Source organism: Morus notabilis, unplaced genomic scaffold, assembly GCF_000414095.1.
Source record: "Morus notabilis unplaced genomic scaffold, ASM41409v2 Scaffold552, whole genome shotgun sequence".
Lineage (NCBI taxonomy): Eukaryota > Viridiplantae > Streptophyta > Magnoliopsida > Rosales > Moraceae > Morus > Morus notabilis.
Genome location: NW_010384344.1, coordinates 1 through 26,591, shown reverse-complemented (window position 1 = coordinate 26,591; position 26,591 = coordinate 1). Strand labels below are relative to the sequence as shown.

At 36.8% G+C, this 26,591-nt stretch overlaps 4 protein-coding genes and 1 long non-coding RNA gene across 5 annotated transcripts; 4 read left to right on the top strand and 1 right to left on the bottom strand.

The window, feature by feature from the left end:
* The first annotated feature begins 353 nt into the window (after positions 1–353).
* LOC21405516 lies at positions 354–1,699 on the top strand. Its single transcript, XR_002903694.1, has 3 exons — positions 354–377; positions 503–565; positions 884–1,699. It is a non-coding gene; the product is annotated as an uncharacterized LOC21405516 (long non-coding RNA).
* Positions 1,700–3,760: 2,061 nt separating this feature from the next.
* Positions 3,761–5,425, top strand: LOC21405515 (probable polyamine transporter At1g31830). Its single transcript, XM_010114682.2, has one exon. The coding sequence runs from the start codon at positions 3,810–3,812 to the stop codon at positions 5,244–5,246; it is 1,437 nt and encodes a 478-aa protein (XP_010112984.1). The 5' UTR covers positions 3,761–3,809; the 3' UTR covers positions 5,247–5,425.
* Positions 5,426–9,007: 3,582 nt separating this feature from the next.
* LOC21405514 lies at positions 9,008–12,180 on the bottom strand. The gene is made up of 5 exons (XM_024176553.1): positions 11,751–12,180; positions 11,048–11,143; positions 10,903–10,951; positions 10,133–10,251; positions 9,008–9,253 (listed from the first exon to the last, which is right to left on the bottom strand). The coding sequence occupies exons 1-4, from the start codon at positions 12,144–12,146 to the stop codon at positions 10,175–10,177; spliced, it is 618 nt and encodes a 205-aa protein (XP_024032321.1). The 5' UTR covers positions 12,147–12,180; the 3' UTR covers positions 9,008–9,253; positions 10,133–10,174.
* Positions 12,181–13,429: 1,249 nt separating this feature from the next.
* LOC21405513 (ankyrin repeat domain-containing protein 27) lies at positions 13,430–15,625 on the top strand. The gene is made up of 2 exons (XM_024176545.1): positions 13,430–13,639; positions 14,856–15,625. The coding sequence occupies exons 1-2, from the start codon at positions 13,503–13,505 to the stop codon at positions 15,460–15,462; spliced, it is 744 nt and encodes a 247-aa protein (XP_024032313.1). The 5' UTR covers positions 13,430–13,502; the 3' UTR covers positions 15,463–15,625.
* A 7,505-nt stretch (positions 15,626–23,130) lies between these two features.
* On the top strand, positions 23,131–23,859 carry LOC112094827. Its single transcript, XM_024176523.1, has one exon. The coding sequence runs from the start codon at positions 23,131–23,133 to the stop codon at positions 23,857–23,859; it is 729 nt and encodes a 242-aa protein (XP_024032291.1).
* The last annotated feature ends 2,732 nt before the right edge of the window (positions 23,860–26,591 follow it).

Sequence of the window (26,591 nt, the reverse complement as noted above, 5' to 3'; positions counted from 1 at the left end):
TCTTGCTAAGTATACAGGTGGACAAGCATAAGAACTTCAACTGTCTATTTGATTGAGAAGTGGATTTCACATTCAAAAGTTGAAGCATTTCTTATCTGCAGATGCAATATTTAACGACTTTGAATCGTCTCAGTCAAGAGGCTGTAATAGGAATTCAAACACACTTGTTTTTGCTTATAATGAAATAGTATCTAAACCTTGACGTTTGTGTCCGTCCAATGCTGTTGTTGACTTTATTCAGTACAAAAAAAATTCTTCTAGGAACTACTACAATAACAATTACAGTTATTTTCCTTCTTACTTCAGTTGCAGGTTCATTGTGTTCTTCTTTCAGTGATGTACTAATGCAACTACTCTTATCTAGTGCAGGCTTTCAGGTTTTTTTTACCGGAACCGAGTTGTTCACATTAGGATAAAAATCGACCTTTTCTGTATAATAACAATTGATTTTTTGGTGTTAAAACCAAGTGGTAAGAAGCATCTTCTCCTTTTCTTTTTTCAGGTTCAAGATTTGATTTTGATTATTCACAACTTGGGGAAATACCTCTCCCGCAGGGATGGCAAAGTGAGTATATCAGACTCATCTTGTTCTTTAATGCTTCTTTACTTTTTGTTTCCTTATATCACGAACTTGTGCATAGAGCAACAGAGGAAGGGATGACTACCTTCTCTACAAGTGTGACACGCCTAGTCTAATAATTAATTAAACTTGAAAATATTATTGTTGAACTTTATTAATGGGGATTTTTTTTTTCAATAATAATAATAATAATTTAGAAACACAAATAAGGTGCCTTTTTTTATACCGTGAATAATTCTTAAGACAGAGACAATAAAGGTCATAACCACCCAATTTGAAAAAAATGTTTGTTTGATCAAGTAGACCACTAGACCACCGCAACACCAAGTCGTTCACTTTGTCGTCGCTCAGTGTCTAACTACGTGTTGGGGTCAGATTCTGTTCCTCATCTTTCACTGAATACGTGTCAACTTTGATCACCTCCAAACAAGCATATCACTGGAGACTACTAATTGATTGGAGACCACAGATGGACTGAGGGACCACGGAACCCACTCTTAGGCGACTGAAGAAGGACAACCTTCTTGAAGGACAACCACCAGATTGCACAAACCGGGAAACAAGGACCGAATCTGACTCAAGAAGGGACTTTCTTGATCTGAAAGGAGATGTTAAATAGGGCTAGAAAAGGAAACTTCCATTGAAGATGTTAAGGCTCAATCCACACAGAATTGGGAAACCATTAGAAGCAGGAGGATCTCTGAAAATATGGACCATTCCCACAAATTTGGCAGCATTTTTCACTCCATTATTGTTTGAAAATTTGCTCTCCCTTCCCCGTTCTTATTCTCAAGCGTAATGTGTTCTCTTTCTCCATTATAGTGAAACCCCCTAAACTCTACAGTGAATGTAGCCTACATCCACTACACTTTAGAGGTGAATCATTATAAATTTGTGTTTTCGTATCTCTTTACATGTTTTCCGTACCTTATTTTATCATTCATACTTCCGATTGACTCAAGGTTATCAACTGGCGACTCAAGACGAGATCTGATTTGGCCAATGGTCCTTGAAACAAATTGTTTGTGGAATTCACCCTCTATGCTACACACACAACACACATATTGAAACAGAAACTAAGGGACTTTTATTGATAAGGAAAAATATTGTACAAAAGAAGAGGAAGAGATTTCCTCTAAAAAGAGAACTTGTGAAATGGAAAGATTACCTAGAAAATGTTAAAAATAGTTTATAAGCGTAAACCATAACACATATATTTCAATGTCAGGCTTTATTGACTTGATACATTTAATATTTACTAGTTGAAAGCACATGAACGTGTTACATTTTTTAATACAAAGATCTAAATTTTCTTTAAAATTTTTATTTTTTGTAACTTATTATTCCTTAAGATAGTTTAATAAAAGCTTAAAAATAAAAAAAGAAAAGATAAAAAATCATGAAAATGTTTTTTTTTTTAAAGAAAAGAATGGTAAAAGTGATGAATTGTGTCAAAAGAAGGAGAATCCTTCTTTTATTGCGACACACGTTAAAAGGAATGGAAAGCTTTTTGGCGTAATAAAGATTTAAGATATTTATCATTTTATATTCTGTGTTTTGAATTTATTCAAAAATTATATTTTTAATTTTTGATCTCATCAAGTATGTATATATATCTTTAGGTGTTCCTTCTTGGTCTTGCAACCTGAGGTTTTAACTTTACTCACTGAGTCAGTATGGCTTTTCTATCTTATCTTTAACCTCATAGGTTGGATCCGCAGGTCTAATCCGCATCCCGTGCCCACTCAACCTTCTATTGTAGGTGCACTCCCATTTTATTTGAAATCACACGTTTCATAAACTTGGGGTACAATTCAAAGGAAAATTTTTGTAACTAGAAAATTTTCTAGTTCAAAAAATGCTCTGCACATGCAATCATGTACTCTTCTGTCTTTGGGACTCATAATTCTTTCCAAATATTATTTTTAGGGAACTCTTACAATAAAAATTGTTACTTTACCATACCGGCAGGAACTGTTATTTTAACTGTTGAATTAGTATTTTAATAAAAAAAAGTATTATACAAATAACATCGATTTTGATTTTTCCTCTTTTGTTACTACCAGGTAGTAATGTACCATAAGCAAATAATATAATCACCATGAGTAATTATAAAATGCACTCTTATGACTACTGATGATAACAGATAGTTACTACAATTATTAAAAAAAATAACATGATAATGTAAAGAAAAAAAAAAAAAAAAAACTAGTGCTATCTTTGAAATATCTTTTTTAGTACTATGAAAAAGAAAAAAAAAATTAGCACCACCAATAACATCAACAATAATAATACATTGTCAATATAGCTCTTATTGAATAAATGGGTTGCGCGCAGTGTGATTCAATGTCCTTTCAGTGGCTACAAAAGTAAGTCAGTTGCCATCTTTGAACCAAAACATACCAAAACTTTTCCTTGTTGGTTCCTTTTCGAAAGGGATGGCATTTTCAGAGGCCTTAGTCATATTAGTGATCTGGTCACCCAATAATACTAATTTCTTCTTTTCATTTTACAGTAAAGTGTGATAAGTACCATATTATGGTGCAGAAAATCTTGTACAGTTATTAGAAGATATAAGTAGAATCAAGGACAATTCTGTTTATATACGTATGACGATTCTAGCAAGATACTGACCTCAAAGATGAAAGAACTGTATTCATTAAAATGTTGAGGCTTCATTTCATTCTATTCTCATACTTGATAATATGTAACTGAAGTATTTCAGGCATAATGTGAATAAAAGTATCAAAGTAGAGAACAGGTAAAAATGGAACCCATAAGCACAAAGATCAAGAATACTGACAGCATTCTTTTTCCGAAAGAACAATTGTAAAGATTAAAGTATCTATGTGGCTGTTGTAAAACTTGAGTAGGAGTGACAAGAACATGTCCTTCAGATAAAATTAAAGTACTATGTTGGCAGAAAAGTATTCTGGTAGATAAAAAATTATATTGGATGCCTTTAAATTTAAACAAATTTCGATTAGTCTCTCGATTGTGGCTAAAACTTTGTGTTTTGGCAACACTGTTTTCCATTCCAATATATATATATATATATATATATTTTTTTTTTTTTTTCTTACTTTAGTTGTACTATGCTATAATGCTGGAGGCAATACCCCGCGTTTATCATGTACAAAACGTGATTGAATATTCAGAAGTGGATCACTGAAACTTGATTGTACATGCAAAAATTGGGAAACCCATGAGCGGGTAAGCGTCTATTGCAATGGGAGATGTCAATGGTGCTGAATATGTCTCAGTTGGAGAAGTACATTCCCCTAGAAGAGATAGTAATGTCAAAAAAGTGTCAGTCCTGCTTCTGGTTTTTCTGATATTCTATGAGGTTTCCGGAGGCCCATTTGGCATTGAGAACAGCGTTGGGGCGGCCGGTCCGCTTCTAGCTCTTGCTGGGTTTTTAGTATTCCCAATAGTATGGAGCATCCCAGGGGCCTTAATAACTGCTGAGATGGGCACCACATTCCCGGAGAATAGTGGTTGTATAGTTTGGATGTCCTCTGCTTTGGGACCCTTTTGGGGGTTTCAACAAGGTTGGATGAAATGGGTGAGTGGTGTTATAGATAATGCTTTGTACCCTATTCTGTTTCTGGACTATTTGAAGTCGGCGTTCCCGGTTTTAGGTGGTGGTGTACCGAGAATCATAGCAGTGCTAGTTTTTACAGTTGTCCTTACTTACATGAGCTATAGGGGTTTAAACGTCGTGGGATGGCTCGATGTTGTCTTGGGGGATTTTTCCATCCTTCCTTTTGTGGTCATGGGACTTTTGGGAATCCCCAAGGTGGAGCCTTCAAGATGGTTAGAGGTGGATCTTCACAATGTGGATTGGAACTTGTATCTGAATACATTGTTTTGGAATCTGAACTATTGGGATTCTATAAGTACACTTGCGGGAGAAGTAGATAACCCAAAGAAAATTCTGCCAAAGTCTTTGTTTATTGCTTTGGTCTTGGTGGTTCTAGCCTACTTCTTTCCACTCTTAATTGGTACTGGGGCTGTTCCGGTCAATCGAGAATTATGGACTGATGGGTACTTCTCGGATATTGCTAAAATCCTTGGGGGAGTTTGGTTGAGATGGTGGATTCAAGTTGCTGCAGCAATGTCAAATATGGGGATGTTTGTGGCTACTCTGAGCAGCGACTCTTTTCAACTTCTCGGAATGGCAGAACGAGGGATGCTTCCCGCGTACTTTGCTCAGAGGTCCCGTCACGGAACCCCGCTGATGGGCATTTTGTTTTCGGCTTCTGGCATTCTATTGCTATGTTGGTTGAGCTTTCAAGAGATTGTAGCTGCTGAAAACTTCTTGCACTGCTTTGGAATGATTTTGGAGTTCATAGCATTTGTGCGGTTAAGGGTGAAACGCCCAACTGCTGCTCGGCCGTACAAGATACCCGTGGGAACTGTCGGAGCCATTGTGATGTGTATTCCTTCAACCATTTTTATTTGTATTGTCTTGGTTCTCTCTTCAGTCAAGGTCCTTGTGATCAGCATGGGTGTTATAGCGATCGGCTTTATGATCAACCCTTTGCTCAAACATGTTGAGAAAAAGGGGTTGATGAAGTTCTCTACCAGCACTGACCTCCCAGATATAGATGGTGCTCATGAGGAAAATAACTCCTTAATAGAGGAGCGAGTCCTTGGAACGTGAAAATGTGATATCGCCGGAATACGGTGTCACTTGCCCCTGGCAGAAATCTTGACTGCTTCATTTTTTATGTGATCAAGTTAGTATCCATGGTAAACCAGTATGAGTGAGCTTGTAGGATGATGAAGCTTTTTGTTTATCTTAGCCTTTTTACATTGATGATAAATGGAAGTATTTGGACATCTTTTATCCAGTCATGAATTATGTGAGTTTGGATTCCCTAGTTTTTGATGTTTTGCCTGTATGAAGTATGTTTATCAAACTTTGCATTTTAGTTAAAATAATAACCTTGTTTTCTACTCTTGTTGAAAAGCTTATGACTGGAGTCTAGTTTGTATATTTCCGACATTGTTTTTAGTGTTCAGTTCAACGTTTTGGCGACCACTTGTGCTCAACGATCGATATATGAACAGAATGTCACGAACAGATTCCAAAATGTCCTTTACCCGAAAAGGTCTGAGGTTTATTCCAAATAAAATGTTATTTAATTCTTAGGATGCTTTTTTTTTTATTTTTTTATTTTTTATTTTATCAAATACTAGTTTGGGTAGGTTTTAGTTCTAGTAGGCTGGGCTGACCCGACCTATAACCCGCGTAGGCCTAAGGAGAATTGGTTAGGCCGGTTCGAGCCGGCTCATTCTTGCGTCTCTAATTGCACAGGTATACTAATATTTTTACCATTTTATTTATTTTGGGGTAAGAGATTGGGGATTCGAAATTTACGCTTTCTAATGGATCAGAGGATTCAGACCCCGATAGGCACGGCACACACACTCACACAAAGAACATTGACGACGAATAGTCCCACGTCATATATTAAGGTGTATATGAAGGTTTGAGTTCTTGTTTTACTTTAGATTTGCATTATTATCCTTTTTGAGCTTCTTTTTATCCATCAAAACCAAATTCCCTACAGAGCATATTCCCTATAATTGCAGATCAAAGACCTCAACATGTACGGTGGTTTTTTATTAATGACAAAATATATCTTTTTACGATTTGTAAAACCAAAATATGTTTTCCGTTCTGTTGTATTTCAAAGTTTCTCATGGTAAAAAATATGGAAAATCGTACGAGTTTGAGTGACGTTCTTCCTTTTACTGATGAAGAAAGAATTTTTCATGGAGTTACTGATAAAAATATCTATGATGAAGACAGTTTCTCTCTTTACTTGATAGTAAAGTTCTCACACAAAAATTTTAGGGCTTGTTGAGTTGCATTTTTAAGTTAGGGTGATTTGAGTGTAGATCTTGAGTTGAGTTTGAGTTATAACTTGAGTTTGTGTTTGATTGTGTACATTTTAATTATGGTTTGTGTTGAGAATTTATTTGAGTTTGTGTTTCGATGGGTAAAAAATTGAGTTTGTATTTAGATAGTATTCTTATAAAAATTCAATGACGATTGAAAATTTTAATAGGATATATGGATGAGGTTTTGTTCATCTCTTCATTGTGAACGCATAGAAAAAAAATCATCTCAATCGAAATTAAAACGAAAAAATTATGACATTTTAAAATTTATGAGAGAAAATAGAAGATTTTATTTATTAATTTTTTTAAATTATGGCTGAACTTGAATAAAGATGAATTAAGGGTTAGGGTTGAACTCAAAAAATCCGACAGAACTCAAGTCTTTACTTGAATACGTAACACCAACTTGGACTCACTTCCCCAACTTAAGTTTAGTTTTCTTGAGTTTAAGGAGCAAACGAACACACCCTTAGCAACTCCCGGCACACCCGATGCAAATGTAGAATATTATGGGGTTGTTCTTTTCACAACTTAAGTTTTATTATTGCAACGTTTTTTCTCACAAAAATTTAAAATTAACTTTTTTACTACAGTGTTCACAATTCATTTTAACAGCAAAGAATATCAAAAGAGTAATTCCGCTACATCTCTGACACTTCAACAATCAATTAATGATATTATTATAGCCCCCACTAATGCAACTCTCACGAGGGGGGTTATAATAATATCATTAATTGATTGTTGAAGTGTCAAGGATGTAGCGGAATGACTCTTTCGGTCTTCTTCGCTATTAAAATGAATTGTGAACGCTATAGTAAAAAAGTTAATTTTAAATTTTTATGAGAGCAAACACTGTAACAATAAAATTAAGTTGTAAAAAGAACAACCCCATAATGTTTTACATTTACATCGGGTGTATCGGGTGTTGCTAAGATTTTTGTGTGCCGGACTAAATATTGATATTTAAAGAAAGATACAACATAAATATCGCTTTGAAAATAATTTGAATTATTCAGTTTTAGAGCCTGTTTAGTTCGTTGATTCGAGTTTTTAATTTGAGTAGAGATGTGACTTTATGTGAGAGCTTTTTATTGTAGCAAAAAAAGTTAAATGTGACTGTTTCTGAGGGCTTTTTACTGTAGCAAAATTCAAATTCTAAATTTGAATCGGTAAAATGAATATATTAGTGTTTTTCCTTCAAACTACGGGGCCGTTTAGTTCGCTAATTTGAGTTTTTAATTCACGTTAAGATGAAACTTTATGTGAGATTTTTACTGTAGCAAAAAAATTAGTTGTAACTGTTTCTGAGAGTGTTTTACTATAGCAAAATTTGAATTTTTAACTCGAATTTATAAAATGAACGGAGCTTACATTTGCAAAAAAACCAACACCCACTTCACATGTACATGTGTCAAGGACTCCATGAGGATGACAACACAAGGATCAATAATAATCACGATGGTTATCTTTTTATTAAAAGGTATTTTAGAGAGAAATTGTAGTAAATATTATATATTTAAAATTAAATTAAGTGAATAGTAATTTACGTTGTAAATAAATTATTTACTAAATAAACAGTTTATTTACAATTAGTAATTTTTTTTCACATAAATTTTCTTTTGCGATTGGTAAAAAGATTTTTCTTTCCACGTAGTAAAGATTTTTAAAATTTTTTAACTACGTAAGTTCTTTTTTACTAATTGTAAATGAATCATTTACACAATAAATAATTTATTTACCACTTAAATATTATTTACTTAAAATAATTTTAAAATCTACTATTAATTTAATTTAAATTACTATAATTTTCAAAAAAAAAATTTAACGACAACCATAATAATGTTAACGATAGCGAGTCAATATAGCGCTTGTTGACGTCAATGGGTATGGCTAAAATATGGTGGCTACAAAAGTACGTAAAATTGTCCTCTTTGAACCAAAATTTTCTCTTTTTGGTTCTTTTCCGAAGAGTTGGCATTTTCAGTTCAGGGGCCTTGGTTATAGTAGTAGTCATGTCACCGCAATACTCTTTTTTTTTCTTTTCTTTTTCTTTTTCTTTTTGATTGAATCAGGTCACCCCAACACTTGGTTCAGGGATCATTCTAATACAGTTTTTTTCTCTCCATTTTACAGTAAAGTGCGATGAGCACTATATTATGGTGCAGAAGTCTTGTTTGCGGGTAAACTAGTTTGTCTCAAAAAAAAAAAAAAAAGAAACTAGTTTGGATTTGTAGGCACTCTCAAAACTGGTGTACTTGACCCTTAACGCCAGATTAGGTATTGGGGGAAAAAAAAAACGATTTTTCTTGCACCAAAACAGTAATTTAATGTAGATAATCCTGCTAATCGTTAAAAAAAAAAAAGTGTAATATGAATATCAAATGGTATATTGGAATTAACGCAAAATGTAAAAGCAATCTTACTTCATATTCATATCTCAGCCTTAACAAAGAAAATCTATTATTCAAAATCCTAGAGTTCTACATGGTCTGGTCGAGGCCATGTGTGCTCTCCTTTCTAAACGACTATATTGTGTATTATCTAAAGTACAATATTTTGGTCCATGAAACTGTAACAATCATTCACATATTAACAGAACCAGGTTTTTGTACATAATGTACCTTGAATGATTTTCTAGAGAAAGCGCCAAGAATGGTAGATAGTTCTCAACATTTAGTTTCCAAATTCATACCATCTTATCAGCTGAGGGTAAAAAATCCTCCCGAATCCGGACCAGTTTTTTGTCTTCAACTATACATCCTAGAAAGCATAACCCAACAAATAGTCATGACGTTAGAATCTGTATAGGCATGGGAATTAAGTGCTTGTTTCAAAGTAGCTTCCACAATTATTAGGAGATATAAGGAGAATCAAGGATAATTCTGTTCATATTCGTCTAATTCTAGCAAGATACTGAGTTCAAAGAACTGTTTTCATTAAAACAGCTTGCACTTAATGCAATAAAGGGAATGTTGAGGCTTCATTTCATTCTATTTTCATACTTGTAATATGTGACTTGAAGTATTTATAGCGTAATGTGAATAAAAGTAGAAAACGGGTAAAAATGGAGCCTATACGTACAAAGATCAAGAATACTGAAAGCATTCTTGTTCTGCAAGAACAATTTTAAAGAAAAAAGGATCCACTGGCTGTCATAAAATTAAGTAGGAGTAACAGGGACATGTCTTTTAAGATATAATTATAAGACTATGCTAGGATAAAATGTATTCCAGCAGATAAAATGATCTTGTATGCCTTTGGTCTTCCATAAGTTCAGTGAATTCATCATATAGGAAATTCAAAATTCTAGAGTTCGCCATCTTGACATTTTGTTAACAATCCCATCTCTCACTGACTAACAAAAGTACAATGTTTGCATACTTGTTTCAAAGCTTTTCTATATTTACAGTTATCTGCCATCTTTCTTGATGAAAGGTGAAGCAGAACTAATTTCCCTGGATTTTAGGCTGATCTGAATTGTTAGTTTATATAACACATGCATGACCCTGAAGTGTGTCCATACTCACCACCTAGGAGGCAGAAATACAGCAGAAGGCACCAAATTGTTTCACCTTGTTTTTTGAAACATTTTTTTTCCTGACATATTAAAAGAAGTCATTTAAGCATTAAAAAGCTCACCTGTATCTCCTTTGACTGAATGTCATGAACAAGGAATGGCTATCAAATCCCATAGCGGCTTCGTAGAGCATCAATACTCTTCTCAAAGGATTGTGACAGCTTGGTGACAGATGTGCATGCTGCAAATTTGGTATAATCAACATTTCAAACCGAAGCAGATTATAGTCTATGACTTACAGAAATCTACTTTTGCTTCCGCCCAGTATACACAGTCAACAACAACAACAACAAGCCTTAATCCCAATTTAACTGGGGTCGGCTATATGGATTTCACTTTTCCACACACCTTTGTTCAAAATTAGACTTTCCTGAAGGTCTAGATCTAGAATGTCACTCTCCATAAATAGGACTTCCACTTATTGAACCTTTTCTTTTCTTGAAGCATGCTATTTAATGTCACTAAAAATTAGGAGATACTACATGTCTGGCAGTCCATATTTGACTAGACAGAATCATATTCATGAGACAAGCACAAGACGCCAACAACCACCCCATATGTCCAAAAATAAGACAAGCTATCTATGACAGAAGCCAAAAGAACCAGTGATTAAAAATAAGTTGTAAAACTGGTAATGGAGCATGTCTTGATAAATTTGTCCCAAGGTTTTCTAATCTATAATTTAGAATGCAGATTGATCAACTAAGACTATCCAATCAAGCTGGGTTCTAAGATATGCTGTACATATGTGAAAATTACTAGACAACAGTTTCAATTATGCTGATGAAGTTTAAACAAGTTCTTAAGTTCTTTATAAAGTCGCAGAACATACCATGAGATGTGCTGGCTTGTACATCTGCCATGAACTCTGCATATGAAGTCTGCAAAATAACTAGTAGATTATCTTTCTTCTACGAATAGAAAGATTTTGAAAGTTGAAAGCAAAACTTGATGGTATTTGGAGAAGTAGTAAATACCATCAGTGCTTCTTGACTTTTGTCAATCCTTTCAGATATCTTCTTGTATTCCTTCTCTGTTTCGTCTGACACTTTCTGGCGTTCTTGATTCTGAATCTATAGGATTGGAAAATGAAACATACGGCCAAGAAAATTAGCAGACAAATCCCTGGTTACATGGCAATTGAAGCATCTAATGATTGATCAATTAGAAAATTGCTCAGAAAATTAATCTACTAATGGGATTATGGAAACTATGCTATGCGATTAAAGATCATTGACTTTGAAGGCAAATATATGAAAAACAATATATCTGCCATCAGATGCTTGCTGAAAGAAATCAATTGAAGCTTTTGTACCTAAAGGAAATTAGACAAGAAATAATGAATGTGATTAATTTCACAAGAAAGCAAACAGTTGGTTAGTTTGATAAGTGAACCTCGAAAGGAGTGTAGGGATTCAATGTGGCTCAATCGGATAACTATTGGTCCGAAAACATATAGACTGTGCTTGACGAACAAAAACGGCAATTCAATAGCATTCAACGATCGAAACAAATTCCAAGCAATAAATCACCAAGAAGAGCCAGAAATTAAAGAAACAAAATAAGATATCTACTTATTATGGTCAATTGGGACTTCAATTAGCTAGAAAGAGAAAATTCCACTTTCTAATTGAATCTAATTCCGTATTTTTCTCATCAAAGAGAGAGAGAGAGAGAGACCTTGAAGCGCCTGTGGAGGCGAGAGGAAGAAGCATCGATGTCCTTGAGGATCTCGGAGTGAGAGCGATCAATGTGGCGCTTGAGATCGTCGAGGCGCGAGGAGGCGAGATCCTTGAGATCGGAGATGGAGCTCAAGGTTCTCGGAGGGCGAGACGGCGACATGAAGAGAGCGGGGGCCGGAGAATCAGCGGAAACGGTCTTCTTCATGTTCTGGCGCTTCTTGCTGCCTGTAAAGATGGCCGATTCCGGAGACTGGCTCGGAGGAGAATCCATCGTCAATGGAGTCTCAAGAAACTCCGCCGCCGAATGCTTGCGGTTGTGACCGCGAGCGCGACCGCGAGCGCCATTGCGAACGCCGGGAGTGGTGTTGGTGGTACGAGCCCCTTTCTTCTTCATTTTGGCGCTTTCAAACTTCAGAGATTCGAATTGCTGAAGCAGGGAGGGAAATATGCAGTGCCAAATTCGGAGAGCTATATTTATATACATGCATATGACTCGTTTAAACGCGGAAAGAAAAATAAATATAAAAAGGAATTTAGCCTTAGGTCCTCGATGTTATGTTGGTGTTGCACTTAGGACCTCTGTTTTTTTTGTTTTGTATTTTATTCCCGAGATTACTGTTTATGTAGCAGTTGAGTCCTTTCATCCAATTTCTCCTTGTGACATGGCCAACCAATGTCGTCGTTACAAGGGTATTTCATGAAACTAAATTATAAGAAAATCTCTTTTCAATTGTATGGAATTAAATCATTATAAAATAATTTTTAAAATAAATTAATTTCATAAATAACCCTACATTTTATAATCTGTTTCAGTATGTTTTTAAGCTTCAGAACGAAGATGGTGAGCTCACGTATCGTCACGAGCCCTAAAAGTGATCTTGGAATTGACGATCAAACGAAAAAAATAGGAGTTTTGCTCTTCATATAAGGCTCTAGTCTGAAATATTCTTACATTTATAAACTAATAAAATGATGATATAACACTATTTATAGTTTTATAAATCTCTCCTAAGCTATTGATTTTAAGTTAATTTCCCCTTAAATTATTTATTTTTGTGTCAACTCTCCCTTGAATTTTTAAAAAATCAGAAAAATAATTGACACAAAATTAATAATTTAAGAGTATTTATAAAACAATATTAGTTCAAGGTACTCTATAAACCTTTTTTTTATACATGAAAGATTAAAATAAATTTCTTTTTAAAATTCAGGAATATATTAAAATATGATACAAATCTCAATAAGCATTTATAAATTAATCTATGAAATATAAAAAAATTCAAATACTAAAAAGTCACAAATTATAATAACTTCTTCACTATTAAAGACTATTCTTTTAACAATTCAAAACTTAACTCAAAATTTTTTTAAAGTAAAATTAGAATAACTTCTTCACTATTAAAGACTATTCTTTTAACAATTCAAAACTTAACTCAAAATTTTTTTAAAGTATTTTCTTTTATAAAAATTTAAATTTAATTTTTTTATTATAATATTTTTTTTATATAAAATTCACTTAATTCACTTTACAACTTAATTTCTCAACTTAAATTGTGAAAAGAATACGCCTAAAATTATTACAAATTTTGACAACTTAGCAATTAAATTACTAATTAAACATTTTAAACGAAAAATGAAAATACGAAACCGAGAGAAAACATTTTCAGGGCAAATAACCCACCCTTATTCATCGGGACCCGTTGTCGTTCTTGGACTAGTTGTCGTTGTGTGAGTATCGGAGAGTGTGGAAATGGGGAAACCTGAGAATCGGAGTAAGGGCGACGAGCTTCACTTCGCGGCCAGGTCCGGCGACCTGGGCGCCGTTGAGTCGATCCTCAGCGCCGATCCTTTGGCCGTCAATTCCAGAGATAAGCACTCCAGAACTCCGTATCCTTCTTAAATCCCTTCGTTTCTTTTTCCCTTTTTCGTTTGCTTCCGTATAAATATTACCAATTAAGTATATTTCAATCTATTGGACATTTTTACATGCTTCAGTGTTGAAGTTCATTGATTTCGCATTTGGGAGGTGGGTTATACCATAACATAACATTTTTTTCAAAAAAAATTTCTTTGATTTAATATCACTAGCTATTAGAACGGCTTCAAGACATAGTTGTGGGAACCTACTGTTGTTTTTAAAGTGTTTTAAAGTGTTCTAATGGTTTGTGTGATTATGAGCTTTGCATATGTTCTACGTGTTAAAACTTGGATCCACTAATCATTTGCTACTTAATTTGTGTCGTAAAAATGTTGCATATTATATAGAGAAACCTTTATTTTTGAAAAGGTTGTGTATGGTAGTTAGTTATTTATTTGGGTTTAATCGAGCTTTCCGGCTTATAGTTTTCTGAAAGTTTTTAGTTGTAGTTATGTAACTTGCTTTTGAAATTTGGTGACGGAATAGATTATTTGGTACGATAGAAAGGAGAAGATCCTCATATAGGTCATGTACCTTCTCTTTCCTTCTCACTGTCTTTCCCTTTTACGAAGCATAGCCTAGAATACAATACATGTTTGTATCTGATAGAACCAGGTTTTGGATTGTGGCAATTGCCAAGATGCTATGAGTACTGCCCTGTTCTTTCCACTTTAACTTGCTACGGTCTGCGAGTTACTCGGCCTTGTTGAAAAATATTTATTTACATACTGATTGGTAATCTTCCAGCATGTCTCAATCTTGAACGAACTCCAGCCTTCTAAATTATATTTCTGTCTGTGAGTGTGTTGGTTTTGAATACCGTTCCTTATATGCACATGTACATGCACACATATGTATGTTATATACGTGTAGATATGTTATTATGCATGTAGATTAACAAACACACATATGTAGATTGAAGGGTCTGCCATCAAGTAAAGAACTTTAATTTGCCTATTGAAAGTTTCCAGGTCTCTGTCAGCCTTGCTCAAAACCACCCCGATCAGCAATCTGCACACCAGATCTCAAATTGGTATCTGGCAGGGGTTCAAGACACTTTTATAAACCGCATTTATAGCTTATAGGCTCAAGTTTTGATTCTACTCTTTATTTCCACTTCTAATTCCTATTGCTAGAACTCTGGCATCACAACGTTTTTCCTTTGACAAGCAACTCTGAAAATAGACTTCATTTAGCGGCATGGTCCGGGCAGGTAGGAGTTGTAAGTTACCTCTGCAAACATAAGGCCGATGTTGGTGCTGCTGCCATGGATGACATGGGTGCAATACACTTTGCTGCTCAGAAGGGACATCTTGAAGTTGTTCGGACTCTTCTCTCATCTGGGGCATCCATCAAAGCTTCCACTCGCAAAGGCCTGTCTCCATTACACTACGCTGTGCAAGGCTTGCACCTAGAACTTGTCAAGTACTTGGTAAAGAAAGGTGCGAGTCTAAGTTCAAAGACCAAAGCAGGAAAGACCCCTCTTGATTGTGCAGACAATGAAGAAATCCGCTCCTATTTGGAAGAATATGAAATTTTGTCTAAGAATGGAGGTCTGAATGCCAAACAGAAAGCCGAAGAATCTAATCAAAAGTCTTCTCAGAAGGAAGAAGAGAATTCAGGCAGTGAAGCTGCTGAAACTGCACATGATAAATCAGAAGATAAAAAATTGAAGAGAAAGGGTGATGAGGACGAGTCTAAGGAAGCCTCGGCAGAACCGAAAAACAAAAGAGTTATGCTCAGTCATCTGGTAAGTGAAGATGACACGCAAGATGGCGAAGAAGCTGAGTAGGTACGAGTCTGGTGAAGTAACTTTCTTTTTCTAGCATCTAACAGGTACATCTATTATAGCATCTTGTTACTCTTTGGTGCTTTGGTGAGATAATATCACTTGATGTATGACTTGATAGATCCATACCTTTTGTAATTGTTTATCAAATATTTTTCCTAGCAAATCTTGTTCCAGTTTCTGTGTCTTATTCTTTTGGGCATAACGACTTGTAATGGTCGATTTTGTTGCATTAAACGAGGCTAACATTTTTTTAATGGAAAAAGGTGGTAAAGTAAAAGACTGTTCAGTTTTCATTGTGGAAACACGACTCTTGAAGCAAATTTTTTTATCGTAGTTGTAACATACGGGAACTAGAACTAATTTGTGGGTAGAAATTAGATATACGGTGTTTGAGATCATATTCCAATCCCTTTGCCAACTTGTAATTGCAACTTTTTCCTGACCACTATAATCAGATTCAATTGAGCTGTAGATGGTTAGTGGCTCGAGCCTCCAACTTTGGCTATGGGTGTTCAGGACCAGTTTGAATCCATCAATAACTGACCCTGAACCCTTCATTCTGAACAACCGCTCTTGATGCTGTCGGTTGGACAAACCAAACTGACCAAATTCTGTCTTCGTTCAGTTTTAAATTTCTGAGTGATTGGTTCGGCCTAAACACTCTTAGTATTGACAAGCCATAAAATGGATTCTCTGTAGCTTTTGGAGTCGGAGATGTTTGATTGAGAATTTTTTGTCAATCTGTGTTAAAGTATAAAACTACTGTTAGCCCACCTCCTAACAGCTTAAGCTTTTGGGATGGATTGGTAAACTAACATGGTATCAGAGCGGGAGGTTCTGAGTTCAAATTCCCGTAATTGCACTCTTTATCCCCATTTAAAAAATTATCATCACGTGTTGGGTCTTTATATATCTCAGGCTTAAATATTCACGTGTTGGACTTTTCAATTAATTTACCCACACGATTGCCTATTGTCCAGTCCACACGTGAGGGGGAGTGTTAAAGTATAAAACTACTGTTAGTCCACCTCCTAACAGCTTAAGCTTTTGAGATGGATTGGTAAACTAACAATCTGATTAGCAGGTAGCAGCTAGGGGACCAAGAGCAAGTGGTCCCACTGATCTTAGAGAAGTTTGTGACCCAATTTCAACATGCTGCTTTCTTGCCTTACAAAGGTGTAGAACATTGAGGTGAATTTACTTTTTCATCTTTGATTGGGAAGTTTATGCAGTTCAGATGTTCTTCTTGACCGTTGGGTTGATGAACTAGTAAAGTATAGTTTTCAAAATATTCATTTGGATTGCTAGATATTTTTCTATACTTTTTTAGGGGAATATTTTTCAATTTTTTGTGTAAGGTATTCGTCTCATATCAGTAAAAAGAAAATACGGCAACAATGAAAAGGTTTGTATATCTTTTATTAAGACAAATTTTAGAAATACTCTCGAACTTGGGTCTGAATTTGAGTAGCCTCCTGAGTTGGTATTTGTGAGATCCAGTATCTAGAATCTTTCAAATGTCCCCTTCTCTCGAGTTTTTGATGGTGAATGACATGTTAAAACGTATCAGGAGTGGTACAATAGTTACGGCCGAATTCAGCCTGCTGCTTATAGCATATAAAACAAGAAAATTGCTTTAAGGACTCCACCGGTGCTAAGCACCATCATGAATAGAAAGTGGGCTCCATATTCCATGATCTATCTTCTATTAGTGGGTGTTGCATGCCCTATTGCATTGTTCATAAAACAAAGTTGAAGTTTGCTGCCTAGGAAGGTCAAAACTCTCTCTTGCTGGAACTTGGAAGACTAACATTAATCAACTAATGTTGTGTTCTGAGCTCTTTGAGTCACAACTTCGTGATTTACAAGTGGTCAATTCAACTAGTAAAAGATTTAAGAGTGGGCTATAAGAAATTTTGTGTGGGCAGGGTCTATTGATAGAAAGCGACTTGTTACAGTGGCTTGGTAGTCGGTACGTATGTTGAATTAAAGCATATGTTTCACTTGACTAAACTTTTTTTTTTTTCCTTCCAACAATTGTTAGCCTCGTTTCATTGAAAGGAATAGGTACATGTGAAAAGAAAGACGAAATGTATATACATATGCATACACATTTATATACATACATACATATATATATATATATATATATATGCGTGCATGCATTTATGTATGTATGAATATTCTTGAATAGTCAATTCATGATGGAATTCTATTAAATTGGCATTTTTTGACCAGCAACACTTTTGTAGGGTAGATTTCTCCCATTGTAACCGGTTAAAGGACTGCTATAATTTTTTTATATTAAATCATAACAGTCACTATTTTGAGAATCATAAGTCGTTTTTAAGTATACGCAATAAACGATTATCACGTACATTTATTATGAATAATTATATGAATAATATTAAAAGACAAATTAAGAAACGACTGTTGTTTTTATTATGAATAATAATAAAGCTATAGATAGATGAATAGATAATTCTAATTGGATTTTTTTCCTCGTGATTTGCCATTCTAAATTTTTTTTAATCATTTAATAGACTATCTATTTTGAGAATTTAACTAGAATCACAAACTTGTAATGTGGTTGACTGCATTTAAGTTGTAATATGTTTATTATGGTTTTTTGTTTTGCTTTTTATCATTTAAGTTGTTGTTCACGTGCTTGTCTCCTCATGTTAACCTTCTTTCTAGATTAAGAATTCTCTGATTGCATGCCATGATGACATCTGCTCCAAATAAATCTTCATGTATGATCGGATGTGCTTATAAAAAAAATGACTGATGTAATTCTTCACGATAAAATTATTCATGTTTAAATATGACAGTAAGTTACGATGAAATGACTGATATTAATAGTAAAAACGACATATGTGCATGTTATTATTAATATTAAAAATGAAAGTCATTTATTGATGTACTTTTTAATATTATTCATATAATTATTCACGATAGATGTGCATGATAGTCGTTATCGTCATACTTAAAAATAATTTTTAGTTATTAAAATAGTAACTATTATGACTTAATATAAAAGAATTATACTAATATTTCAGCGGATTATAAGGACACATGGAGGACAGATTCAGTTATTTACAAAGTGGGGGTTACAGTTAGATACCTCTATTATCCATTCTTTCACTAATTGACGTCTTTTTTACGTCTTTACGCAGACACGAGCGGTCCATAATCCTTTCATCCTCTTTTCATCCGTTTAATAGGGCGTGATAATTTCGATTAAAGCTCGTGGAAATTTGAATGCCTACCACGTTGAGATATATAGGCCTCGTTCATTTTACCAATTCGAGTTTAGAATTTGAGTTTTGTTACAGTAAAAAGCTCTCAGAAACAGTCAAATCTAACTTTTTTACTATAGTAAAAAACTATAACATAAAGTCACATCTCAACTTGAATCAGCGAACTAAACGGGCCCATAGTGAAATCAGGGAAAAGGAGAAAATTATGGTAGGGCAATACGAGAGAAGTTTTTTTATTTTTATTTTTATTTTTTTTAGAGATAAAATATTATATAATAAAAATGTGATGAAGCAGGCAGCGATCGATTAATTTTTTTCATTTATGCTCTTCGTCTTTTGTATGTTTTACTTGTTATTTATTCCTTTCTCCTATTTAGGGCTTAAAAAAAAGCGATTAATTTGTGTTTTCATTTATACCCTTCACCATTTTTATTATTTACTTATTTGTTATCTACTCTTTTATCTTACTTAGGGCTAAAAAAAATGCAGTTTAATTTTTTTTTTCTATTTATACCGTTCATTTTTTTTTTATTTTTTACTTACTTATTATCACTCTTTTCTAGCTTAAAAAACAGTGGTTAAATTTACGTTTTCTTTTATACCCTTTGCCTTTATTATTTTTTTCTTTCTTATTATTTACTATTTTCTCTTATTTATAGCTTAAGAAAAATGATTAGTTTTTGTTTCCAGCCCTTCACCTTTTGTACTTTTTCTTTACTTGATATATAAAGTTTTCTTTTATTTATAACTTAAGAAAAAGTGGTTAAATTAAGTAATAATTGTATTACGTGTTGAAGGTGACTTCTGAATCATCGCCCATCAAAAACTACGAAATGTTGTGTTAGTTTATTTACTTTTCTGTTACTTAGGGCTACGAGAAAATGGTCAAATTAAATAATAATGTATTACATGATAAAATGATGATTTTATCATTTTATATAGACTAAAACCTCATATTAATAAGAAATTTAAAATTTATTTGCATTAAGTTTCTGTTTCATAACTTGTTTTTAATGATATAGATACATTTTATGGAGAGCATTGTCATACAAATTAATTATCTTTTTCTTGTGCTATGTTTTTCAAATAACAAATAAAATATTCACCATTATTTATAATATTTTAAAATTATTATACTCCCTCTTCTTAACTCTCTATATCCTTTAAGCTATAATTAACAGAGTCTAACGATTATTTAGAACTTATTTGTCTACCTTATAAAAATATTTTTCTAATAAACAATAAATGTAATAGTTAAATTCATGCCCTAGGCAGGGAACTTTTTTTTTTTTTTTTTTTTTTTTTTTTTTTTTTTTTTTTTTTGGTGTTTTCAAAGATACAATATTATGGGGATAAAGGGTGGTATAAGTATTCCAATCACTTAGTGGATAATCGATCTGTCTGGTGAGATTGTGTGTGTCTTTGTTTTTGTATATATTAAGTTGTGAAGTCGAATTAATTGCATTGACTAAAATCTTATCAAGGGTAGTTTAGAAATTTCACACTTGTAAAACTTGGTTGCTCTAATTTTCATTATAAAAATGGGGGCGCTGTTTTAGAAATTATTTAGAGAGGTAAAAAAAACACCGAGAATTGAGATGTGCACGATTTTCTCTTATAACTTCTTATTGATTATAGTTGAAAAAAAAAAAATACGAAAGAGAATGTAGTCTCAATTGAGGCGAACCTTTATAAATTTTATACGTCGATTTTTTGTTTGATTTATTTTCTTATGATTTTTATTGCTCTTGTTAATTAGAATTAAGGCGTCTAATTCTTAAAAGTATTTACTTATAAAAAAAATTTTAGAGACTTGCATCTTCAACGTGACATATAGACGAATTTATATTCTCAACCCAGCCACCACAAGTATATGGACGAATCTATATTCTCAACCCAACCACCACAAGTGAAATAAGATGGTAGTATCGTATCAAGAACAATTTGCCTTAGCATCCCACTTGGATCTCTCTGTGGTAGAATGGATGAGCTTGTGGAAAAGAGTACAACTGTACTGTACAAGTCACCAAATTTAAACAACGTGGAAAAAGAAAAATCCTTTCCATAGAGGAGGACAATTCACATGTTTCTATTTGTGGTCTGGGACTTGATTCCTTAGCTCCAATAAATATGTTTGGTGATATAAACAGTAGAAAGAAAAATGTTAGTATTACTTTTTTTATAATTTTTTGTCACTTTTTATATTTATTGTTTAACACGTGAATTTTATTATCTCATTAAAATATTAAATTAATATTATATTATGTTAATAGAGTGTACGTGTCAAATAATAAATACATGATTCGTGATTCGCTACAGTATTTTTTCTCATAAAAAATTCACATAAATAAAAAATAATTCGAATCACATAATTTAAATTTTCTATTTTTTCTCACAAAAAATTCACGTAAATAAAAAATAATTCGAATCACATAATTTAAATTTTCCAACTAAATGTCTTCTAAATGATTTTTGAGCGGAAAAGAATTTGAGGCGCTGACAGTTCTATAACAATCGAAACGTGGGTTGTTGATGCCGGCATGTTCTGTAGTACTTTTGGACAAGTAACATTCCTCCAATTGAGAATTAGTGGAAGCAAGTTATTGGTTGTCGCAAAGCTAATGTTTCCTATCTTGGGAATATATTTGCTCACGTGCTCCATTAACTTAATCTGTTTATTCTGTACATTTACTATATTTTATCTAGTAATTGGCACACAAAAAAAAAAAAAAAAAACATATTGGAGCATGTTGGGGATATTTAATTTTTTTAAGGAAAACAAAAACTCTGGAAGCAAGCATCATATAGTTATCGTTCATTGTTTGGAAAGACTGGAAAAGGGATGGATTGGAATATTCCACCCACAATATCAATCGACTGCGAATGCTTTATTTATACTTGGCTGCGGATATTGATTTGATCGGATCTGTTAAAGAGCTACATGTGGGTTGATTAAAAGTAGATGGAGAAAATACAAGATCAAACAATTAATCTCTTAACAACAAAAGTTTCTGTTACACCATGGTCGAGCAACCGACCATTCTCTCGAACGACAAGCGTCGAGGACTCCCCGTTGAGAATCGGTCACTGGCGTCGAGGGAATCACTGTAGCTAAAGTGCCCTTAGGACGTCGAGACCCCATGCGGGACGATGCGCGTCGAGCACCATGACTCGTCTTATGGTGGCCATTACGTCAAGGCAGCATGTCCAGTCAAATCCATCAACAATCTTGTCAACTCAGGGAAGGATGCACTGTGCCAACTGCTACTGTCGCAGCCAGGAAATCAGGTAGTCGGTAAGAGAGGTTGGCCTGATTTCCTAAGATTGTCATCATGAAAATGCACCTACGCCACCCCTAAATCCCGGGATAGAAGATTGCTCCCTTGGGATTTGTAGATGAGATCATTATATGTAAAGGCCTATAAATAGAGCTAAAAAGACCCATTGAAGGGGTACGCACTATTCCATTATAGGAAAAAGAACTTGTAATCTAGAAAGATTAGTGCATCCACAAGTGGACTAGGCCAAGAAATCTTGCCGAACCACTATAAATCCTTGTCTTCTTTACATTATTCCATTGCTTTAATCTCTAATTAATCCGTGAATGTTACTGTGAGAATTTCCGGAGAAGTAATTACGAGTTGTTGGAAAAACACCGTCAACAATTGACGCTAGAAGAAGGGCCCCAAACCCAGAAATCTAATCCAGTTTTTTTATTTTAAAAAAAACCAAACATGCCTCCCAGGAATACTTGCGGCGTGACTACCAACTAGAAAAGCTAGGTCGACCAAACTCCCACCATCATAGGGACTTCAACGAATCCACCCTTACCAGCCGCTGGAAATCCCCCCGACCGTATTGACCAGCTTCAAAAGCAGGTTGAAACGCTCACTGCCACCGTGGAAACGATGGCTACAGCCATTGCCGGGCAGGATCAAGGGCAGAACCCGATGCCACCCTTGGAAGACGCACCGATGAACCCGGTGAACGCCGCTGTTGGGAACCAAGAGATTGGTGATCAATGCGGTGACGCCGAGGAGGTCGGTGACAGTGGAGCCAACAATCCGCGCCCGACCAGGTCGAACAGATCTGTGGGGAGTAGACAATGGGCAGCAAGGAGGAGAGCAGTGGAGCAGGCTGCAGCGCAAGCTGCGAATAACAGGGACATGCCCCTTCGACCGCAGCAGGACGCGAACAGGAGGAACGTTGTCCCAGTGGAATCCTCGTCTGCGCGCGAGGGAGACCTCAGGACAAAGCTGAACGCTCGACGTGAGAGGAAGAGCTCGTGGCCGAAAACAAAGCCCTGGCCGAAAAGATGGTCAGACTAGAAAAGCAAATAGGGAGTCGATTGAACAACTTTGAGCAGGTCGTGGGAAAGGTGGCCGAAGCTGTAAACGTCGACACCAAGATGTACACATCCCACGACCATCCATTTACAGAAAGCATTATCCGGGTACCATTGTCTGACAAGTACAAACCTCCCCCCATTTCGCTGTACAACGGAAGGAGTGATCCGGATGATCACTTAGAAGTCTACACAGGGCATATGGTCCTGCATGGGTACCCCGAGGAGGTTATGTGCCGAGCCTTCAGGAATCATCTTTCTGATTCCGCCAGGAGATGGTTTAGGTCCCTGAAGCCAAATTCTATTACTAGCTGGGACGATTTAAAGAACGCCTTCCTGACTCAGTTCATAAGTGTCAAAAAATACATCAAACCTAAACAAAACCTGTCAAGGGTGTACCAGGGGCCTAATGAATCCCTGAAGGACTGGATAGCCCGATTTGGGGAACATGTGGCCGCTACTGAGGAAATCTCTGACGAGGTAGCCTTAATGGGGGCACTGTCGAGCATGAAAAAGGACATCCCCTACAGTACAGACCTCGATCTGAGGCCACCCCACACCTACCAGGAATTCCTGACAAGGGCGCAGGGGTTCATCAACGCCGATGAGGCTAAGAAGGCCTTGAAGAACAAAGCGGCGGCCCCTGCCAAGGAAGAGGTAGGGCATATGAGCAATCAAAACAACGGTAAGAAGCGCCGAGGTAATCCTCATGTGCAAGCTGAGCAGAGGTACAACCCGGCTCTAAACAACAGGGGTGGCAACGCCTCGATGAGCCAGGGGGATAATAAGTGACCAAAGCCGCAAAAGTACGACGCCTACACCCCCTTAACCATGGGGATGGAGGATGTCTATCATGAGATCAGTCACCTCTAAGTCCTGAGTCGACCTCTGCCGCTGAAGTCTGACCCGGCGCGGAGAAACCAAAATAAATATTGTAGGTTTCACGGCGAGAGTGGGTACACCACAGCCGAATGCTATGACCTGAGGGACGAGGTTGAGAGATTGATCCGAGAAGGGAGGCTCAGTGAGTACCGAGCCCACCGTCGGAACAACAACAATTGACGTAATAACGACCGACGGGAGGATCAGAGGCATGACAATCCGCCGGAACCCGCCGGTGTTATAAGAATGATTTTCAGAGGGCCATACCTCGGCGGCACCTCTTGCCGTGCACATAAGGATTACGCGTGAGAGGCAAAGGACAAGTTCAACCGGAAGGTCATGAACATCTCCGGAAGAGAGGCCAAGGCAGCGCGATACGAAGAGGCCGAGATCACGTTCTCGGAGGCCGATGCGAATGGGGTGCCTTTCCCCTAAAGCGACGCACTAGTCGTGGAGGCCATGATCGGTAACCACACGGTTTGCCGTATCCTGGTTGACAATGGTAGTTCGGTGGACATCTTGTACTTCGACTGCCTCAACAAGATGGGGATTCCCCGCGAGAGGCTGCAAAACAGCGCACAACCTCTATATGGCTTCACCAGGGACAGTGTCATCCCAGAAGGGGCGATAGAGCTGCCTCTGACCATTGGAGACCGACCACACACCTCGACTATAATGTCAAAGTTCTTGGTGGTGAAGGGAGGTGACCAATACAAGCGGTCATAGGGCGCCCGACGTTGAGGGCATTAAAGGCTGTTACGCCAATCTATCACCAGATGATGAAGTTTGTGACTCCCACCGGGATCGAAAAAGTCTGAGGAAACCAGTACGAGTCGAGGCTCACGTACTCAGAGACGGTCCGCCACTATGCCGAGCTGACGCAGGCAAGGAGAGAAATGAGAATGGTGGCGACCAGGGCAGGAGAATTCGATCTAGATTCGAGACTCCCAGGTGAAAAGACAGGAACATGACTGGTCGAGGAATTGATTGAGGTCCCCATTGACGAGAAGGAGCCTACAAGAAGGCTGAGGGTGGGCTCGGAGCTTGAGGAGCAGAGCCGGGAAGGATTGGTCGAGTTCCTCAGGAGCAACCTTGACGTGTTTGCCTAGGCTCACGAAGACATGGAAGGGATAAGCCCTGATATCATGTGCCACAGGCTAAACATCGACGAGAAGTGTCCACCCAAGAGGCAAAAGTGTCGACCCATGAACGCCAAGCGGTACGAGGCCCTATGGGAAGAGGTCGACAAACTGATTAGGAATGGCTTCATTCGAGAAGTCCTATATCCCGAATGGGTATCGAACCCCGTGTTGGTACTAAAGCCCAACGGAAGCTGGCGAACATGTGTCAACTTCAGCGACTTGAACAAAGCCTGTCCCAAGGACAGCTTCCCGCTGCCAAGGATAGATCAGCTGGTCAACGCTACTATGGGGCACGAACTCCTGAGCTTCATGGACGCATACTCCGGGTACAACCAGATACCAATGTTCGACCGCGACGAGGAACATATGACATTCATTACCGATACGGATCTTTACTACTACAAAGTCATGCCCTTCGGTCTCAAAAATGCGGGAGCAACTTATCAACGCCTCGTCAATAAGATGTTCGCGGAACAATTGGAAAAGTCCATGGAAGTGTATGTGGACGATATGCTGGTGAAGAGCAGGAAAATTGAGGACTATGTGGGGGACCTCAAGGGAATGTTCGACGTCCTCATGATGTACAGAATGAAGTTAAATCCCCACAAGTGTGCGTTCGGCGTCGGGTCAAGAAAATTCTTGGGTTTTATGGTGAGTAGTCGAGGAATTTAGGCCAACCTGGAAAAGATACATGCACTCCTCGATATGAAGTCACCAAGGAAGCCTAGGGAGGTTCAGAAGCTGACGGGATGTGTGGCTGCACTTAATAGATTTATCTCAAAGTCCACGGATAAGTGCATACCATTTTTTGATACCCTGAGAGGAAGCAAGCCGTTCCAATGGACGGAGGAGTGTGAACAGGCATTCCAATAATTAAAGGAACACCTTGGGAAACCACCTCTGCTGTTCAAGCCGGCAGCCGGAGAAGTGCTGGGCCTGTATTTGGCGGTCTCGGAACACGCCGTTAGTTCGGTGTTGATCCGCGAAGAGAAGAAGGTGCAACTGCTGGTGTATTACACCAGCAAACGCCTCCTTGACGCGAAGATGAGATATCCCCAGATGGAAAAGCTCGCCCTCGCACTAGTTGTGACATCGAGGAAGTTGTGCCACTACTTTCAGGCCCATAGTATTCAGGTCTTGACAAATCATCCTCTCATGCAAGTAATACAAAAGCCCGATACTTCTAGTCGACTGCTTAAATGGTCTATAGAGCTCAGCCAATTTGATATCGACTACAAGCCACTGACCACCATCAAGGGCCAAGCCCTGGCTGACTTTGTGGTAGAGTTCGCGGGGTTGCCAAATGGAGCAGAGGAGGCTAATGCGCCGCAACGGTGGAAGCTCTACGTCAACGGGAGCTCCAATGACAACGGCAGTGGAGCAGGACTGGTATTGCATACACCTGAGGGACATAAGATAACCTCGACCATCAGGTTTGAAATCCCTGCGTCCAATAATAAAGCTGAATACGAGGCGCTGCTGGCTGGACTCCGGTTAGCA

Bases quoted from the DNA above. Each gene is read 5' to 3' on its own strand.
- LOC21405515 (XM_010114682.2), top strand. From the start codon at position 3,810: ATGGGAGATGTCAATGGTGCTGAATATGTCTCAGTTGGAGAAGTACAT.
- LOC112094827 (XM_024176523.1), top strand. From the start codon at position 23,131: ATGTACACATCCCACGACCATCCATTTACAGAAAGCATTATCCGGGTA.
- LOC21405513 (XM_024176545.1), top strand. From the start codon at position 13,503: ATGGGGAAACCTGAGAATCGGAGTAAGGGCGACGAGCTTCACTTCGCG. The intron at 13,640-14,855 runs GTATCCTTCTTA...CTCTGAAAATAG, and splicing joins GATAAGCACTCCAGAACTCC to ACTTCATTTAGCGGCATGGT.
- LOC21405514 (XM_024176553.1), bottom strand. From the start codon at position 12,146: ATGAAGAAGAAAGGGGCTCGTACCACCAACACCACTCCCGGCGTTCGC. The intron at 10,952-11,047 runs GTATTTACTACT...GTTATTTTGCAG, and splicing joins AAAGTCAAGAAGCACTGATG to ACTTCATATGCAGAGTTCAT. The intron at 10,252-10,902 runs GTATGTTCTGCG...CCAAATTTGCAG, and splicing joins ACAAGCCAGCACATCTCATG to CATGCACATCTGTCACCAAG.